Source organism: Pelophylax lessonae, assembly GCF_965119305.1.
Source record: "Pelophylax lessonae genome assembly, chromosome: 5".
NCBI lineage: Eukaryota > Metazoa > Chordata > Amphibia > Anura > Ranidae > Pelophylax > Pelophylax lessonae.
In genome coordinates, this window is record NC_138772.1 from 80,764,514 (window position 1) to 80,784,539 (window position 20,026).

General features: G+C 46.0%; 1 protein-coding gene across 1 annotated transcript in view; it reads left to right on the forward strand.

The window, feature by feature from the left end:
* The window catches only part of RAB18 (RAB18, member RAS oncogene family), a 74,159-nt gene that overhangs the window by 47,923 nt on the left and 6,210 nt on the right, over positions 1-20,026 (forward strand). The window contains exon 6 of the mRNA XM_082257727.1: positions 12,016-12,082. Within this exon, the coding sequence (XP_082113853.1) occupies positions 12,016-12,082 (67 nt within the window). The remainder of the gene's footprint in view (positions 1-12,015; positions 12,083-20,026) is intronic.

Genomic DNA, 20,026 nt, shown 5'->3' on the forward strand with positions numbered 1-20,026 from the left:
CCTTATCATCCACTCCAGAAGTTGACATACTACTGATGTCAGACTGACAGGCCTATAATTTCCCGGTATATGCCTCTGACCCTTTTTGAATATCGGAATCGCGTTTGCTTTCCTCCACTCCCCTGGTACATCTCCTGTCCTAATACTGTCAGCAAAGATCAGGAACAGTGGTCTGGATATAACCTTACTGAGTTCCTTGAGTACTCTCGGATGTACGCCATCCGGGCCTGGTGATTTGTTTGTGTTAAGTTTATCCAGCCTTTCCCTGATTTCACCCTCTGTTAGCCATAGTGGCAAGTCCTGTGTATTACTACTAACCATACAGTCATGGTTAGTGTACCCCTCCTTTTCCTGTGTAAAAACGGACGAGAAAAAAGCATTCAGCACGGTTGCTTTTTTAGTGTCCTCTGTAACCATCCTCCCATCATCGTTAATTATGTGTGCAATATGCTCTGCCCTAGTTTTTTTGCTGTTGATATATTTAACCACTTTACCACCGGAGGATTTTGCTGTCTTCCGTCCAGGCCACTTTTTGCGATTCGGCGCTGTGCGACTTCAACTGACAATTTCGCGGTCGTGCGACGCCGTACCCAAACTAAATTTACGTCCTTTTTTTCCCACAAACAGAGCTTTCTTTTGGTGGTATTTGATCACCTGTGCGATTTTTACTTTTTGCGCTATAAACAAAAAAAGAGCGTTTATTTTGAAAAAATAACAATATTTTTAACATTTTTTTTATATGAAATTCCCCCCAAAAAAGATGTAAAAACCAATTTTTTAAAAAATTTTTGGCCAATTTGTTTTCTGCTACCTATGTTTGGTAAAAAAAATCGCAATAAGCGTATTTTGATTGGTTTGCGCAAAAGTTATTGCGTTTACTAACAAAGGGAAAGATTTCTGTCATTTTTGGTGTTTTTTTTTTTTAACGCGTAATGGCGGCGATCTGCGATTTTTTTTTTTTTTTTTGTGGGACTGCGACATTGCGGCGGACAGATCGGACCCTTGACTGACATTTTTGACACTTTTTTGGGTACCAGTGACATTACTGCAGTAATCAGTGCTATATATATGCACTGTTACTGTAAAAATGACACTGGCAGGGAAGGGGTTAATTTTATTGGAGAGGGAGGGGTTAATGTATGCCTGGTGCTTACTGACGTGTAGGGGGGGAGGTGACCGTGTGAGTCATGGACAGATCGGATGTCCAGCTATGCTGAACAGTCCGATCTGTCACTCCCTGTCACTATGGAGATCCGCCCGCTGTGTTTACACACAGCGGGCGGATCTCCACACTAGATCCCCGGCGATCGGGGCAGAGCAGCGGCGATCGCCGCTGCTCCTCCCCTGGCCTGACTCCCGCTGTGAATGAAAACAGCGGGAGCGAGCCTCCGGCGGCGCGCAAGCGCCGCCCAGAAGGGGGAGTGTCTGACGACGTTAATACTACGTCGTCAGACGATAACGAACCACTTTGCCGCAGTAGTACTACCGTACTCGGTCGGCAAGTGGTTAAAGAATTTCTTTGGGTTTTTTTTTTTACTATCCTCCGCTATTTGTCTCTCAAAGTCTATTTTAGCCATCTTGATTTCGTGTTTACACTTCTTATTTGCCTCCTTGTATTGGTCGAAAGCCAATACTGTGCCCTCTGATTTATATTTCCTGAAGGCCAATTTTTTTCCCCTAATAAGTTTAACGCTACGGTTTAGCCAGCCAGGTTTGGCTAAACCTAAACCTTTCTAATAGGCTTACTGTTTTCCTTTGTATTTTTTACACTAATATTACACTTGGAATGATCATGTGACTAACAGACCTTCCCACTCAGCACTTTAGGAAGTTGGGAGCAAGTAAAGTTCACGTGTACACAACAAAAGGATATCGGACTATACAGGCCAGAAAAGGTGCATACATTGAATTCATAAAAATTACATGTTTTAATAAAATATCACAGTATTAAAAAGAAGATATTGTGCCTATCTAATTAATAAAATAAGTTGTATATGTCAGTACATTGCATGAGATTGCATAGCAAGAATATTTAGAGTACTAATATTCTCGACCCCCATATGCCGACTCATTTCACCATCATGGGCCTAGGAAGACCATTTAGTTCTCATCTACAAGAAAGAGCATCCTTTACAAACATAATTGAGTTACATACTAAATCTGCAGACCGTATGCTCTACTTGCAACTGTATATTTGATGTGCATGATCCACCTCAATGCAAGACCACCCATGTATGTCAGCTCCCTGGGCGGGCTCTTGAGCAGTGAAGGAGAGGCTTGACTGGAGAGATCTAAATGCCAAATATCAATGGTAACTATTCACTTAATGTACATTTATCTAACGGACCGCATTTCCATATGCAGGACTTACTATGGGCTGAGAGACATTCAAGTCAGGCTGAGGCTTAAATTGTCCAGTGGTGTTATGTATTGTAGGATGCATGAAGTTTTCCTTTTGCTACTTCCTGCATCCTACGATGCATAACACCATTGGACAGTTTAAGCCTCCTCCTGACTTAAATGTCCCTCAGTCCACAGTAAGACCTGCATATGGAAATGCTGTCTGTTAGATGGATGGGGGGGGGGGGGAATATTTGGGTTGGGTGGATATTTACCATTGATATTTGGTGTTTAGATCTCTCCGGTCAAGCCTCTCCTTTGGTGCTCCAGCACCCGCCCAAGGAGCTGACATTGGTGGTCTTGCATTGAGGTGGGTCATGCACATTGAATTTATAAATGCAAGTAGAGAATACTGTATGCAGATTTAGTATGTAGCTCATTAATGTTTGTATATGGTGCTCGCTCTCTTGTAGATGAGTACTATATGGTTTTCATAGGCCCTGATAAAACAAACTGGTGAAACGTGTTGGGCTGTGAGGATCGATCATATTAGCACCCTAAATTTTTTACGATTCAATCCCATGCAATGTACTGCCATATAAAACTTCTTCTTTTATTGGGTGCAGAGACCCCATATCTTCTGTCTTTTTAATACTGTGATGCTTTTAATAAAACATGTAATTTTTATGCATTTGATGTATGCTCCTTTTCTGGCCTGTATAGTCTGATAACCTCGTTGTTGTGTATAGTTACGGATGTTGGCTAGGAGTGTCAAAATTTTCATGTAAGGTCCATGTGTGAGTCCAATTCTGGACTGTGCATGACGTTTTCGTAGATCCATGCAATGTATTTGGAATGGAGTTATTTAATTTCTTGGGATCATTACCAGACTGATATTTGTATTTGTGTATACAGGGGTTGGATAAAATTATGGAAACCAGTATGGTAAAACAACAAAATTGTTACCCAATATGGTGTTGGACCACTTTTGGCATCCAAGACGGCCTGCATTTTCCTGGTTATTGACAAATATAAGTCTTGGATGGTGGATAATGGAATCTGATACCACTCTTCATGCAAAAATCAGAATTACAATCCCGCGCAATGTCTTTTTGTCTCTCTCGGTCAGTTGACTATGTTGACCGTGCTTATCAGACTTCATTTTTCCTTTGTTCGTTGACGGACACAGCTCCTCATCTTCTTGACTACGTGGTTATGCTGCCCCCTACAGGAGTATGACTCTAGGCAGGAAAGAACTTGACTACACCTATGGGGCAGTCCCAGGGGGTATACTCCCAATCTCTGCTATAGGTACTCAGTTTTTTTCTGCCTAGTCAAGGGTAAGTACCTAGTTCTTTGCTGGGATCTCTGGTCCTGGCGATTTTTTTATTCAGTGATTCAGGCTTTTATTCAGTGATTCAGGCTTATTCCATTAAGGGTCAGGTTCCTCCTTTCCCTGTTAGGGTGCGTTCTAGGGCTGGGCGATTTTGCCTATAAAAAAAATCTTCGATTTTTAAAGAAAAATTCGAGTTTCGATTCGATTTTTGATTTTTTTTTTTCCAATGCACTTAAAAAATGACTGCAGACATCAGATATAGTGTCAAAAGTGCAACTTTATTGCCATTTTAACTCCTCAAGAGTTAAAATGCGTAGAATTTTTTGACTGTGTTGTTCTTTTAATAGACCACTAGTCATTAGACAGTAAAAGAAGACGCGGGGAGGGAGGAGAGCTCACTGTGTTGAGGGAGGACTGAGGAAGGAGAAGCGCTGTATATGTGTGTCTGACTCTGACGGACCACCGCCACGCCTGGATGTTGTGACGTCGGCTGCGGGCGGTGCGTCTGTACAGGGGCTGCGCTGTGATCGGTACAGTGACAGTCCAGAGAACGAGTCCACAGTCAGTAACCGGCCACCTTTTTTAGTTTGACTTGTTTGAAAGTAACTATTTTTTTTTTTCAAAAATTTGAGTTTTTTCAAAAATAGTTTTTTCTGCCTTGTGCAGCCAGCCCCCGCGTAACTACACACACCCTGGGCCTGCCCTTGGCTCCAGTCCAGCCAGCTCCTAGTCCACAGTAACGTTTAGTTTGAAACGTGTTTTTTTTTTTTTTTAAACTCGACCTTTTTTTGTTTAACTCAAGTTTTTTGTACAATACTAGCCACCTACTAGCCACCGAACTTCATTTTTCCTTTGTTCGTTGACGGACACAGCTCCTCATCTTCTTGACTACGTGGTTATGCTGCCCCCTACAGGAGTATGACTCTAGGCAGGAAAGAACTTTACTACACATATGGGGCAGTCCCAGGGGGTATACTCCCAGTCTCTGCTATAGGTACTCAGTTTTTTTCTGCCTAGTCAAGGGTAAGTACCTAGTTCTTTGCTGGGATCTCTGGTCCTGGCGATTTTTATTTTATTTTTTTTATAATGGAATTTTTTTCCTCTCTATTTTATTCCTGCTGAGAATCTACAATCAGTGCGTACAGACCCCACTGGCCTGCGAGTTAAACGTCTTGTGAGGGTGCATACGATCTGGCCTCGGCCTGAGTCGCAACTGGCTGACAGCACCCACATTACGATGGAGCAGATGGAGCAGTGGTCTGTCCGGAGCGGTGCCCATCCTGTTCCTGGTGTGGTAAGAAGCTGTCCACCCCCACCCCTGGATGGTTTTGGGGTGGATGTGGGCTCCTCCCTGGGATGGTAGGACCCCCGGGCTCCCCTCCTTCTCAGACAGCGCCCCCCCCCCTTTCTTGGTGGTCTTCTGCAGGCCTTTGTCGCCCCCCCATCTGCCCACAGCTCCCCATGGGGTGGACATACCTTTTTATGTCTGTCTGGGTTGGGTGTTGAGCTGGTGATGGGGGTGGGTGGTTTGCGTGCCGACGGGGAACAGATGATTGAACTCTGGGAGGGGGCTAAACGTGGTGGAGGTGTCTGCTCCAGGGCCCCCCTTCCTGGGGCTGGCACCCATCGCCAAGCCCCCCCCCCCCCGGATCCGCGTGGTGCCACCATTTTCTTGTAGCTTTTTTAATGCTACAGTTCGGCAGCAATGTTTGTGTAGACTCTTCGGCCATTTTCTTGTGGTTTCCCATTGAAAATAACAGCGGCCATGTTTTTGACGCCAGATGGGCGGTGATTCGGCAGTGGGAGCCTCCACTGCTGATCCCTGGATTTTTCTCTCCCTGATCACCTCATGGTGTGCAGTTAGTTCAGTGCTATAAGTGCCTGATCGGTGGTGGTGAGTTTTTGTGGGATTCTCTCTCTCTCTGCTGTAGCAGCGGTAGTGCTCTGTGCTGGGCCTTGTAGTGCCACTAGTGCGGTGGGGTGTCCCTTCCAGTGTGATACTTCTTTTTTTGTGTTGGTTCCCCTCTCCATTAATGGAGTCCCTGGAGCATATTTTACTACCTGATCCCCCCCCCCCCCCCAGAGGCTGTTGGTCCCTCCGGGTCCCAACAACTGAGTGTACTGACGGCGGTCCTGGAGTCCTTGGTGTCCAAGGTAGATTTGGTCCTGGGAAAACGGGCTAGCAAGAAGCGTCCCCGCCTTCACCTGCTTCATCTGTCTCATTGGATCCTGAAATTGATTCGGCCGCCGCAGGCACATTATCTGTCTGGGTCTGCGTCCACGCACCCTGCGCGCTCAGATAGTGAGGATGATTCCTCTGCTCCTCTAGGCGTGCATGAAAAGGCACTAGTGGATGCGCTGATTGGATCAATGTGGGAAACCCTCGAGATGGAGGATGCGATTGACACAGCATCGGAGGCGCCCACCTTTTGGCACCCACAGGTCCTCCAAGGCAGCGAAGGTGTTCCACTTTCCCGCTTTCTTTGACAATATTTTCACAAAACAGTGGGAGTGCCTAAAACGCACTTTTGCAAATCCTAAGCGTTTTGCAATGTGTTACCTTCATGAGAATTCCCTCCTTAAAAAATGGATGATTCCTCCTGTAGTGGACTCCCCGGTTTCCAGGTTGAAAAAAGCAACCGTAAATCCAGTTTGTATCCCCGGTCTATACAGATTCTAAGAAGGCCTTATTCGATCTTCCATTTGTGGGGGATCGCCTGTTTGGAGCTTCCTTAGATGATATCATCAAAAGCCTCACAGGGGGAAAGAGTAATCTTCTTCCACAGGCTTCCAAGAGTAAGGAGCCCTGTCGCAGATGGGGGCCTTTCTTTCCAGCTCACAAGGGGCCTTTTCGTCCCTCAGGGTCTCAAGACAAGGCTTCTAAGCCTTTCGGGGCCTCCTCCGAGGGTTCTAGGAGGACTTGGTCTGGCAAGCCACGAGCGGGTTCTGCCAGATCTGCGGACATGGCTTCCTCGGCATGTTGGGGCGCCCTCACTTGTGTCTGGGGTGGGGGAAGGTCTTCATTGGTTTCCAGATCTGTGGACCTCCCTGATACATGACGAGTGGGTCCACGAAGTCATCCGCTCCGGCTACAGTTTCGAGTTTCGATCTTATCCACTGGAAAGATTCTTCCCTTCCAACCTGCGTCTGTCCCCACATTTCTTAAGGGATCTCTTTGGGGCAGTGCAAGACTTGTTACTTCAAGGGGCAATTGTTCCAGTTCTGACATCGGAAACATTTTCAAGGTTTTTACTCAAACCTTTTACAGTTCCCAGGAAGGAAGGCAAGGTACAACCAATTCTGGACCTCAAGGAGCTAAATTGCTTTGTGCGGGTACAGAAATTCCGAATGAAGTCCATTCGCACGTTAGTGGCGTCCCTACACCAGGTTGATTTCCTCGCTTCCATTGACACAGGGACTCCTACCTTCACATCCCAATATGCGCCAGTCACCAGCGCTTCCTCCTCTTTGCTGTGGGCGAGGAGCATTTTGTGGCATTACCCTTTGTTCTCGCCTCCGGTCCTCGGGTCTTCACACAAGTGTTGGCCCCGGTGCTAGCATTGTGGCATCAGCGAGGGATTGTGGTACTGGGGTACCTGGACGATCTGCTGTTGCGAGCAGAGTCTCTTGACTACTCTGTTGGACTACTTAGAGATTGCTCTGCGAACTCTGAGGGAGTTTGGCTGGATTCTGAATCTTCAGAAGTCTGCTCTGGTTATATCCACTAGTCTTGACTATCTGCGTCTGACTCTGGACTTGGCCTCAGCCAGGGTGTCTCTTCCTCTGGAAAAAATCAAGAAATTGAAGGAGGCTATTCAGCAGACAGTCATCTCTTCGAACTTGCATGTGGGTGCTGGGCCTGATGGGGTCTACCTTCGGGGCAGTTCCATTTGCACAGTTCCACACAAGATCTCTGCAAAAAGATCCTCAGTCTCTAGACAATCTGATCCTGTTGAGGCGGAGTATGAGAGTGTCCCTGGTTTGGTGGCTTCAATTTACGGCACTTCATCAGGGAAAATCTTTTTTTCCCCTGTACTGGACAGTTGTCACCATGGATGCCAGCCTGTCTGGGTGGGGAGGCATCCTCAGCACAGATTGTGCTCAGGAGGTCTGGACTCAGGAAGAGACCAGGCTGCCGATCAATGTACTGGAACTCCGAGCGATCAGACTTTGTCTGGATCATTGGACTGTTCGTCTTCAGGGGTGTCCGGTACGTATTCAGTCGGACAATGCCAAGGCCGTGGCTTATGCCAATTACCAAGGGGGGCACAAGAAGTGCCCTGGCGGCTCGGCAAGTAACCAGTATTCTAAGGTGGGCAGAACGTTTCGTTCCAGCCCTCTCTGCTGTGTACATTCCAGGAGTGAAAAATTGGCAAACTTTTTTACCTCAGTCGACCGGCGTTGGACCAGGGGGAATGGTCACTTCATCTGGAGGGGTTTCATTAGTTGTCTCTTCGGTGAGGTATTCCCGAGGTGGATCTGCTGGAAAAGTACAGAGGTTTGTGGCACGGTCTCCGGATCCTCTAGCCAACGCCACAGACACCTTAGTGGTTCTTTGGAGTCAGTATCATCTGATTTACGCCTTTCCTCCTTTCAAACTTCGACGAGACTCCTTTTGCAGGATCGAGCCAGAATGATTTCTGGTCATTCTAGTGGCTCCAGACTGGCCTCGGTGGTCTTGGTAGGCCAATCTGGTACGGCTGGTCGCCGATGCTCCTTGGAGACTTCCTCTGAGGGAAGATCTGCTTTACAGTTGCTGGCTTTAACAGCTTGGCTGTTGAAAGCCAGGTGCTGAAGGATAGAGGGTTGTCTGAATCGGAGATTCCTACGCTCTTAAAGGCTAGAAAATTTAGCTCTAGGAAGATTTACCATCGCACTTAGAAGAGGTACATTGCGTGGTGTGAATCTCTTAGGGTTCACCCTCGCGCCTTTTAGGTGGTTTAGATCTTGGCTTTCCTCCAACCGGGGGTTGAGCAGCGCCTGGTCTCAAGTACTATCAAGGGCTAGGTTTCGGCCTTTTTTTTTTCCAACGTTCATTGGCTACACATTCCTTGGTGCATACCTTTTATCCAGGAAGTTCGACACTTCCTCCAGTGCGGTCTATATTGCCACTGTGGGATCTCAATTTGCTGTTGTCAGTTCTCCACAAGCCTCCTTTTGAAAATATTCGGGCGGTTCTCCTGCTTGCGTTGTCTCAGAAGGTGGCCTATTTGGTGGCTATTACTTCTACGCGCAGGGTGTTGGAGCTGGCGGCGCTGTCTTGTCGTTCACCTTATCTGGTGGTACACAGGGACAGGGTGGTTCTTCGTCCGCGTCTGTCGTTCCTTCCAAATGTCGTCATCTCTTATTTTCATTTGAATGAAGACATTGTGTTGTCTTCCCTGTGTCCCAGGCCTCAGCATCCTAAGGAAATTGCCTTGCATTCCCTGGATGTCGTTCGGGCAATCAGAGTGTACCTGGCAGCTACGGAGTCTTTTTTAAGAATTCAAGACTCCCTATTTGTCCTCATGGATGGACCTCAAAGGGTTGGCTGCTTCTGCTGCCACCATTTCCAGATGGATCAGACAGACAGTGATTCAGGCTTATTCCATTAAGGGTCAGGTTCCTCCTTTCCCTGTTAGGGTGCGTTCTAGGGCTGGGCGATTTTGCCTATAAAAAAAATCTTCGATTTTTAAAGAAAAATTCGAGTTTCGATTCGATTTTTGATTTTTTTTTTCCAATGCACTTAAAAAATGACTGCAGACATCAGATATAGTGTCAAAAGTGCAACTTTATTGCCATTTTAACTCCTCAAGAGTTAAAATGCGTAGAATTTTTTGACTGTGTTGTTCTTTTAATAGACCACTAGACATTAGACAGTAAAAGAAGACGCGGGGGCGTCGCGCTGAGCGGGGAGGGAGGAGAGCTCACTGTGTTGAGGGAGGACTGAGGAAGGAGAAGCGCTGTATATGTGTGTCTGACTCTGACGGACCACCGCCACGCCTGGATGTTGTGACGTCGGCTGCGGGCGGTGCGTCTGTACAGGGGCTGCGCTGTGATCGGTACAGTGACAGTCCAGAGAACGAGTCCACAGTCAGTAACCGGCCACCTTTTTTAGTTTGACTTGTTTGAAAGTAACTATTTTTTTTTTTTCAAAAATTTGAGTTTTTTCAAAAATAGTTTTTTCTGCCTTGTGCAGCCAGCCCCCGCGTAACTACACACACCCTGGGCCTGCCCTTGGCTCCAGTCCAGCCAGCTCCTAGTCCACAGTAACGTTTAGTTTGAAACGTTTTTTTTTTTTTTTTAAACTCGACCTTTTTTTGTTTAACTCGAGTTTTTTGTACAATACTAGCCACCTACTAGCCACCGAACTCCCCACCGCCGCGCCTGGATGTGACGTCAGCTGTGGGGCGGGCGGTGCGTCTGTACAGGCCGGGGCTGCGGCGCGCTGTGATAGGTACAGACAGTCTCCCCGGCCTGGATGTGACGTCAGCTGCGGGGCGGGCGGTGCGTCTGTACAGGCCGCCCCGCAGCTGACGTCACATTCAGGCCGGGGAGACTGTACGTATCACAGCGCGCCACAGGCGCGGCGGTGGGGAGTTCAGTGGCTAGTATTGTACAAAAAACTCGAGTTTAACAAAAAAAAACAGTTTCAAACCAAAAAATCGATAAATCGATTTATTGCCCAGCCCTAGTGCGTTCTACTTGGGCGCATAGTGCTTCCTGGGCCTTCCGTCGTCAGTTGTCAGTGATGCAGATTTGCAAGGCGGCTACCTGGTCGCCTGTGCGCACGCTCACAAAGTTTTATAAGGTGGACGTTTTGGCATCTGCGGATGCTTCCATCGGCCGTAAGGTTTTGCAGGCTGCTGTTTAGAGGACTTGGTCCTCTTTGAAGCTGTTTTACTTTTTTCAGATGAGCTCCAGTTGTTTTTTATGGTTGAGCTCCATGTTACTTGGTTGGCTATGTTTAGCCTTGGGAAGTATTTTTTCTTGCTGTTCCCACCCCTTGTGTTTTGACACTGCTTTGGGTTGTCCTACATAATCAAGAAGATGAGGAGCTGTGTCGGTCAATGAGCAAAAGAGAAAATGGGATTTTTGACTTGGTAAAATCCATTTCTCTGATGTTCATTGACAGACACAGCACCCGGCCCTCTATGGAGTTGTAATACTTCTGACACTGCTTGTTAAAAAAAACTGAGTACCTATAGCAGAGAGGGGGAGTATACCTCCTGGGACTGCCCATAGGCGTAGTCAAGTTCTTTTTTTGCCTAGTGTCCTCCTCCTGTAGGGGGAAGTATAACCTAATGGTCAAGAATTCTGAGAAGCTGTGTCCATCAATGAACATCAGAGAAATTGATTTTATTGAAAGTCAAAAATCCCATTACTCATTGACGGACACAGCTCCTTATCTTCTTGACCATTGGGTTATACTGCCCCCCTACAGGAGTAGGACACTAGGCAGGAAAATGCTTGACTGCGCCTATGGGGCAGTCCCAGGGAGTATACTCCCACTTTCAGCTATAGTTTTTCTGCCTAGTCAGGAGTAAGGACCCAGTTCCTTGCTGGGATCTCTGGTTCTGGCAATTTTTTTTCCTTTTGAAAGGAACTGTTTCCTATCTTTATTTTGTTTCTATGATAATCTACAATCAACGGACTGGACAATCTAGATCCAGAAGGCCCCATTTCTCTGATGGTCATTGACGGACACAGCTGCACCCACCCCCTCTATGGAGTTGTTTTTTTTTCTTCCGACACTGCTTGTAACAAAACTGAGTACCTATAGCAGAGAGTGGGAGTATACCCCCTGGAACTGCCACATGAGCATAGTTAAACTCTTTTCTACCTAGTGTCCTACTCCTGCAGCATAACCACGTAGTCTAGAAGATGAGGAGCTGTGTTCGTCAATATACATCAGAGAAATGGATTTTACGGTAAGTCAAATATCCCATTTTTCCCGGAAATTGTATATGCCGTCATAACCTTTGATACTGTACCTTGCGACAACGCAAATAAATTGTCAACGTCAGTCAGAGGCACCAGCAAAGCCGGCACCAACAATTTGCCCTCTTTGAAGCTCTGACATGACTCCGTATTACTAGCAGCACACGCAGTGAGTGACCAAAGTGAGGCTTCCCACCTGTTGGCTCGGTGTCTCATCACACAGCGGAAGTAAAAGAATGTTACATCACTTCCACTTTCAACATGAAACATGTCACTGTCACACCTGCAAATCATGTAGTGTTTCCATATTTTTGTCCAAACCCTGTAATTACCCAACAAAGATGTTACAAAATTGTATTTAATATAAATACAATAAAATATAATTAATATTAATATAATTTTTGATTGTTTTCTTTTAGGACAACCGAGAAGTAGACCGAAATGAAGGCCTCAAGTTTGCACGAAAACATTCAATGTTGTTTATAGGTAAGAAACTGTAAATCCTTAAAACACTTTTTACATTTTTTTTTTTGTTTTATTAATGACCCAAAGTTGTTAATGACCTTACTCTTATCATTGGGAAGACTTATCCCCTTACAGATAGCTAAAAGGAACAGTGGTGTCATTGGGAACTTTATCTGAGAGGCAGAAATTGCCCATTGCTCAAAGAACCCCTAGCAACCTCTGGAGGAACCCTAAGGTCCCACGGAACCCTGGTTTAGAGAGTTTGATCAGATCCTAGATGCACAGATCAGATCCTAGATGCACAGAATTCTATTTTTTTAAACCATGTTAAACTGAACACGGGTAATTGCACAGTGTGAATGGCACTATTGAAAACTCATTACATTTATTTATGCTTTCAGAGATGTCCCCTCAACCAGGGCTTGACAAATTTGCTTTGGATCTAGGAGCCAGTTTTTTTTTTTTTTTTCTTCAAAGCTTTAGTTTGAATGGCAGAACAGTCAGGGTGGTGGGCGCACGTGCACCCTATCAGAAGTGCCCGATCGCTGCTAGCCTGCAGCAGGGCTAAATAAAAAAAAATACACTTGCCTGGTGCCCGGAACTGCATGTCCTGGAGGTTGAGTGATATAATTTGCGCATCCCTGTGAAAGCGATGGCAGGCACAGCACTTCCAGCCCACAGCCACAAACCAATGCATGTGACTGGCAGTGGCTCGCTAGGCAGGGACAGTGCAGTAAGGTGGGGGCAGGGCAATAGGACAAAGTGTCTGTGCAGCTGTTGTGCCCCAATAGACTTCAATTGCATGAGGATACATAGGACACCTATGCAGGTAAACACAGCCCTGCACAGGTGTACGACATTGTGAAGGAGGGCCTAAATCTATGGGGAAGGAGGTTTTGCCTATTCAGTCATTTTCAGTTTTAATCGTTCTGATCAATCCGATAAAATCAATGCATGTTTTACCACCAATGTACTTGATTATACATACTTCTTGTATGTTCTAGCAATCTCTGTTAATGTCTGCCTACAAATATCAATATAAACACATCGCCCATTAGATGGGCTCTCTAAAGTCTGATTTCAGTGTTCATCGTGTGTAGGAGCCTCCACTGACTGTGCCCAAGTGTGCAGTGTTTCCATGTCCTGAGCACACACACAGCATGCTGGGAGTTCTACTGTGTGAAGTCCCCGGCACTCCTCGGTTACCTTCACCCTCCTCAGTAACTCCGGGCTCCTATCTATAGCCATGCCGCTATGTGCTTAGTGCGGGCACACTGCAGCTTCAGTCCGATCTCCAGGAATCCCATGCGGTTACCACGGATGCACGCCTCATTGCCATCTAAGCAGATGGCCAATAGGGTCGAAGGAGGAGGAAGTTGATGGAAGATTACCAGCAATTGGCGTGTGTTGCGGCCAATCGTTGGTAACTCCTGTGCTCTGGCACACTATGCTCATGGCTGGTGCCAACAGTGAATGGGCTGACAAAAACCCGGGCGCCAGGCCGCAATTTCTAGTCGTAACTGCGACCTGACGGCTTGGATTTGTCCAGCCCTGCCCTAAACACTTATAATCTCAGGTTTGACAGTTGTAGTATCAGCCTCACAGTGTACACTCCGAGTAGGAGCACACTGGTTATATTCTATCACCGCTCAATGGACAGGATACCATGTGTTGGGCCATGCTACACTTCGTGGCAATGCAGCACATCAGTGCATGTAACATTTGCATTAACGCAGCACAGTGGTGTGAGTGAAGCCTTATAGTAACAGTTGGTCACCACAAAGATTGAACAAATGGCTCCTTTTGATGCCAGATACACAGGTAGCATGTTAAAATGATTTATTAATCTCGCAAATGTGTGTGATTAATCACTTCCGCATTCTACTTGGTGTAGCTCACACCATAGGGAGCCATTAGTACAGTCTGTGTAGTAAATAATCAGTAACAATTTTAGTAGTGTGATTGATCTGCTAAATGGCACACTTGTACAATAATTGCTTTGCTGCTCTTCTTTTTAAATGCTAAGCATTTAGGAATGTTCATCTTTCAAATTTTTTAGTGGAAAAAAATGTTCTTAATCTTAAATGATAGAAACGTAGTGCTCACCTAGGCATGTGGTGCAACGTGTTGAGTTGCAGGGTGCTACACTTGTTCAGCATCATGCTACTGCTGCCTGGTGTAACACTGTCCCTGAAGATTTCCTAGATAAAATGCCATTAACTCCTACTCTGTAGTTGGTTCATGACCTGATATGGTCTTGTTGGTATTGGCTCGCTTGCATACTGTTGTATGACAGACTACGGTGACCTAGCCATGTTTAAGGTCTCTATGGGCTGAAACATGTAGTTATTTTGACTGGATTTCTACCTGTTGTACTAAATGGATACTTAAAGGAGAAGTACAGCCAAAGCTCATTTGGTTGTACGTCTCCTGTGTATCATAGGAATACAGTTCGTTCTGCACTCCTGTGTATTTTCAGCTGACAGTGGGCTGAAGCCACAGAGCTGGTCCTGGCTGCAGAAAGATTGCGATCATATGGCTGAGAATCTGAAGCAGCCACTTCTGCCCTCTCCATAGCCCAGCACTTCAGCTCTCACCCTTAGAGAAGGCGGGGCACAGATGCAACATTCCATTGATCCCTCATCCACCTAGGTAAGTATAATTTAAGGGGGAAAAATGTCTCTTTTTAATAGTTTATCTGAGTTGCCGTCTCTTTCTGAAATGCTACATACTGCCTTTAACCATTTCCTACTTCGCACTTTGACTGTTAGTAACTCTTGCTGGTATTGGCTCACTTGCATACTGTTTTGAATGGCTACTGTGTCCCAGGCACAAATGGCCTCAACCTTTTTTGCTCTGCAGTTGGTTCATCAGTACCATTATGTGTGCTGACTAACTTGCACATTATTAGTAAGGTCATAGGGTGTCTTAGTCACCCCTTTTTTTTCCTGCATCACAGTTGTTCTATGAGTAACAAAAGTAGGCCTCTGTCACAAGTGGGGGGTGGCAGATGTGGCTCCCAGGTGCTACTACCACCTAAGCAGATTTGTCTACAGGTCAACAGACCCCCGGGGTTCTCCTCCTTCCTATGCAGCGCCCTCCCTCTCTCGGTGGTCCCTGTGGACACTTCCCTCCTCATCTGCCTACCCCCCCTTCCCTATGGGGTCACCATACCACCTTTTCAGGTCGGTCTGGGATGCTAAGCTGGTGATGGGGGGGGGGCTGGTGATGGGGGGGGGGGGGCTGCCGCCAGCGACCAGGCGTTTGGCTCTTGGGAGGGGGCTCCTGCCAGGGTCGCCCTTCCCGCTGGTGTCATTTTCAGAACTTTTGGGACTCCTCCTGGGCACCCCCGGGTGGTGCCACCATTTTCTTGTAGCCTGTGGGCTGTAGATTCGGCGACCAGGTTTGTGTTGCCTCAGCGGCCATTTTCTATTGGTTTCTCATTGCTAAAACCGGCGGCCATAACTGTGAAGCAAATATGGGCGGTGATTTCGGCGGTGGGAGCCCCTCCTTATCCCCTGATGCTGACTCCTGAATCTTTCTCTTCCTGATCATCACATGTATGTGCAGATAGCCTAGTGCTGCGGTGCCTGATCAGTGCGTGGTGAGTCTGGTGCGGAAACGGGCTAGCAAAAAGCATCCCCCACCTTCACCTGCCTCATCTGTCTGATCAGATCCTGAATCTGATTCGGCCGCCACAGACACAAGTCACCCTGTTGGGTCTGTGTCCACACACATGGATTTCTCAGCTGGTGAGGATGATTCCTCTGCTCTTGTAGCCACGCATGAAAAGGCACTTGTGGATGCACTGATTGTATCTGTGTGTGAGACCTTAAAAATGGAGGATTCGACTGATGCCGCTTGGAGGCAAGAGTGTTCCCCTTTCCCGCTTACTTTGACAAAATTGTTGCTAAACAGTGGGGTTGTCCAAAACACCCCCTTGTGGTCCCTAAGCATATTGCTATGCGGTTCCTTTTACGTATGAGGACTCCCTGATTAAAAAGTGGACTGTCCCCACCTGTGGTGGACGATCTGGTTTCTAGGTTAAACAAAGCAACCATTGGCGGTGGAGGCCGTGGTCCGGCATGGGGACCCATGGGTCAGCATCTTCTTTCCACCTTTGTATACTACATAACAAGGAATGTTGATATGTGCCTGATATTTTGTACTCTATCTCATATTTTGTTTATGTGCGCATGGGAGGGATCTGTGGGGGTCGTTACTAATCGACCAGTGTGGACGCTCCTTCAGGTGCTAAACTTATAATTTTGTACTGCGTTTTGTGATCCTGTGTTATGTTACAATAGTTGTATCTTATGGCATATCTTTAAATAAAGAATTTAAAAACAAAAAAAACCAAAGCAACCATGATTCATGGTACGCCAATCTGGTACTGCTGGTTGCTGATGTTCCTTGGAGAATTCCTCTCAGGGAAGATCTGCTATCCCGTGGGCCAATCTCCCAACCTGCTTTACAGTCGCTGGCTTTAATGGCTTGGCTGTTGAAAGCCAGGTGCTGAAAGATAAAGGTTTGTCTGATTCAGTGATTCCTACGCTGTTAAAAGCTCAAAAATCTACCTCTAAGAAGATCTACCATTGTACATGGAAGTCGTACATTATGTGGTCTGAGTCTCTTGGGATTCACCCTCACTCCTTTTCGGTGGCTCTGGACTTGGCTTTCCTCCAACAAGGGGTTGAGCAGCGCCTGGCCTTAAGTACTATCAAGAGCCAGGTCACAGCCTTGGCAGTCTTCTTTCAATGACCATTGGCCACATTTTCCGTGGTGCGTACTTTTATCCAGGGAGTTCGACACTTGGCTCCTCCAGTGGGGTCTCCATTGCCGCCTTGGGACCTCAATTTGGCGCTTTCAGTCCGCCAGAAACCTCCTTTTGAAAACCTTAGGGAGGTTTTACTGCTTACGTTGTCGCAGCAGGTGGCTTTTTGGGGACACTCACTTCTGCGCGCAGGGTGTTGGAGCTGGCGGCGTTGTCTTGTCGTTCACCTTACTTGGTTCACAGAGATAAGGTGGTTCTTCGTCCCTGTCTGTCTTTCCTTCAAAAGGTTGTCCCGGATTTTCATTTCAATGGAGACTTTGTGTTGCCTTTCCTGTGTCCCAGGCCAAAACATCCTAAGGAAATTGCCTTGCATTCTTTGGATGTGGTTCGGGCAATTAGGGTGTACCTAGCAGCTACGGAGTCTTTTAGGAAATCAGACTCACTATTTGTGCTCACGGACAGACCTCGGAAGGGGTTGTCTGCTTCTGCTGCAACCATTTCCAGATGGATCAGACAGACGGTGTTTCAAGCCTTTTCAATTTGGAGTCCGGTTCCTCCTTTCCCTGTTACGGTGCACTCTACTAGGCCGCTTAGTGCCTCCTGGGCTTTCCGTCATCAGGTGTCAGTGATGCAGGTTTGCATGGTGGCTAACTGGTCGTCTGTGCACACCTTTACAAATTTTTTTAAAGTGGATGTGTTGGCATCTGCGGATGCTTCCTTTGGCCACAAGGTTTGTAGGCTGCTGTAGAGGACCTGGTCTTCGTTGAGGGTGTATTGTTTTTTTTAGTTGAGCTCCAGTTCTTGGTTGAGCTCCATGTTGCCTGGTTGGTTATGGTTTAGCCTTGGGGAATTTTTTTTTTCTGCTGTTCGCACCCCTCAAGTTTAACACTGCTTTGGGATGTCCCAATGGTTAAGAACATTAGGAGCTGTGTCTGTCAATGAACAAAAGAGAAAATGGGATTTTTGTCTTACCGTAAAATCCATTTCTCTGGCGGACACAGCACCCACCCCTCTGGAGTTAGATTTCCTCTGACACTGCTTGTAACAAAACGAAGTGCCTATACCTGAGAGTGGGAGTATACCCCCTGGGACTGTCCATAGGCATAGTCGAGTTTTTTTTTTTTTTTTTTTGGCTAGTTTCCTACTCCTGTAGGGGGCAGTATAACCCAATGGTCAAGAAGATAAGGAGCTGTATCCGTCAATGAACATCAAAGAAATTGATTTTACGGTAAGACAATTCTCCAATTCTCTCTAAGTCCTTCTCTGACACATTCCAGGGACATTTCTCTCCACTGTCTGGCTGGGGTATGTACATTTAAAGTCTACCTCTAGGCTACAGCTTTTTAGTCAGTCAGATTCACTTTTGCCATTTCTTAAGGGTCCCCACAGGGGATACCCTGCCTCTTGTTGCACTATTGCTGGATTGGATCAGACAAGTCCCCTTTCAAACCTACAGTTCTAAAACATATGTTCCCTTTGAGGCTCCATTCACACCTGAGCAGAGTGATTTTCAGCCATCTTTTATTGAGAGTTTTGCAAGCTTATTACAAGCATTTTAGGGTTCCTCCAGAGGTTACCAAGGGGTTCCTTGAGCAATTTCTACTTCGCAGATAAGTTCCCACTAACACCATTTATCCTTTTATCTATCTATAAAGGGGTAATTCTTCCCAATGACCACAATTGTAAGGGGCATTCTTCTCACTGACCATCACACTAATGTATTATGAGTTATAGATATAGTCATTTTTAGCAGGGGTTCCCCGAGATTGGAAAGGTATTTCAATGGTAATTCTGTGTTGAAAAGGTTGAGAAAGGCTGCTCTAGGGGGAGGAGATTAGGTGTGGAGAACTGCTGTTTTGCAAGAAAACATTCAACAAAATGCTCCTAAAACGCTCATGTTGAGTGTTTTTTTAGGTGTTCCCATTAAAGTCTATGGGGCAAATCTGCTTCCAGGCTGCCTAAAAGAAACTCATGTTCTTTTTTGAGCAGCAGGTGTTTTGCTACATGCGACAAAACGCTCAGATTTGAACGGGCCATTTAAATTAAAGGGAATTTGTTTGTTGAGCGTATTAGAGCTTTAAACTTCAAGCAGAAAATCGCTCAGGTGTGAACGGGGCCTGAATGCTGGGACCTGTAGAGCACAGGAAAGTACTTCTTTGAAGAATTTTTCACAGAAAGCAGTTTATCCACTAAAATGTACTATAGACTCCTAGCAATGCCTGCAGTTTGGCTCTCTAGAAAGCACAGTCCTTAATCAGTGTGGCATGTTTTTGCTTATTTAGGACAGATCTCATCTCATCACCCCTCTGCAAGGGTTAACTTAACTCCAGTGTGCTCTGCTATGATGGTAACCTCTTTAGCATTCCACTCCAGCCGCTCAGCACCTCAAGTCTTTTTTTTATTTATTTTAGCTGTACTTCATGCGGCACTGGCTCCCCTATCTTTGCTGCCTTCCAGCAAGCAGTATGTGTCCACTTCCCAAAGAACTTCTGCCTTCCAAGCCTTGTTCTTACCACAATTGTGGTGAATGCTCCAGTGGCTTTCTGCTGCTTTCAGCCTCAGTCTGGTCCTCAGCCCTCTAACACTTTCTTGCACAGTGTGCAGGGGTTCAAATATACATATAATGGTATAAAGGGAAAGAAAGACTTCACCTTGAGTAGTATTACAACCTAAGCTTTATTAATAAAATGAATACTTCTATTCAGAAGGGTCCAAATGACAGGTGCTTATTGGATCGAATATCATCACAGTTATCCCTTTAGAGGCCATCACGGTTATGTGGCAACTGGTGTCTGTAGCAATGGCATGCTCCACTCTCCCTTGCTACCGATGCATTTTTTTTACGTAATCTCTGCTACGCTCCACTTGTAAAGTTAGCTGGCCAGGCCATTTTTACAATTTTTCCTCTGCTTTTTTTTATTTTCCCTTACAGCTTTTAGAGTTTGTTAAAGACCCCCCCCCCAAAACCATATATTTTCTAAAAGAACATGACCAGTAGAATACAAATAAGGTTCTACTGATTTTTAGGGCACAATGATATTTGGGCAAATGTTTATCAAATCAATATTTTTGCTAAAAATACACAAAAATCATTAATAGCAGATAGCACAGGACATTTTACAAAATTCCTGTTAAATATAAAAGGTAAACTGTATTTAGGTAATTAATAACCAATATTTGTAAATTTTAGA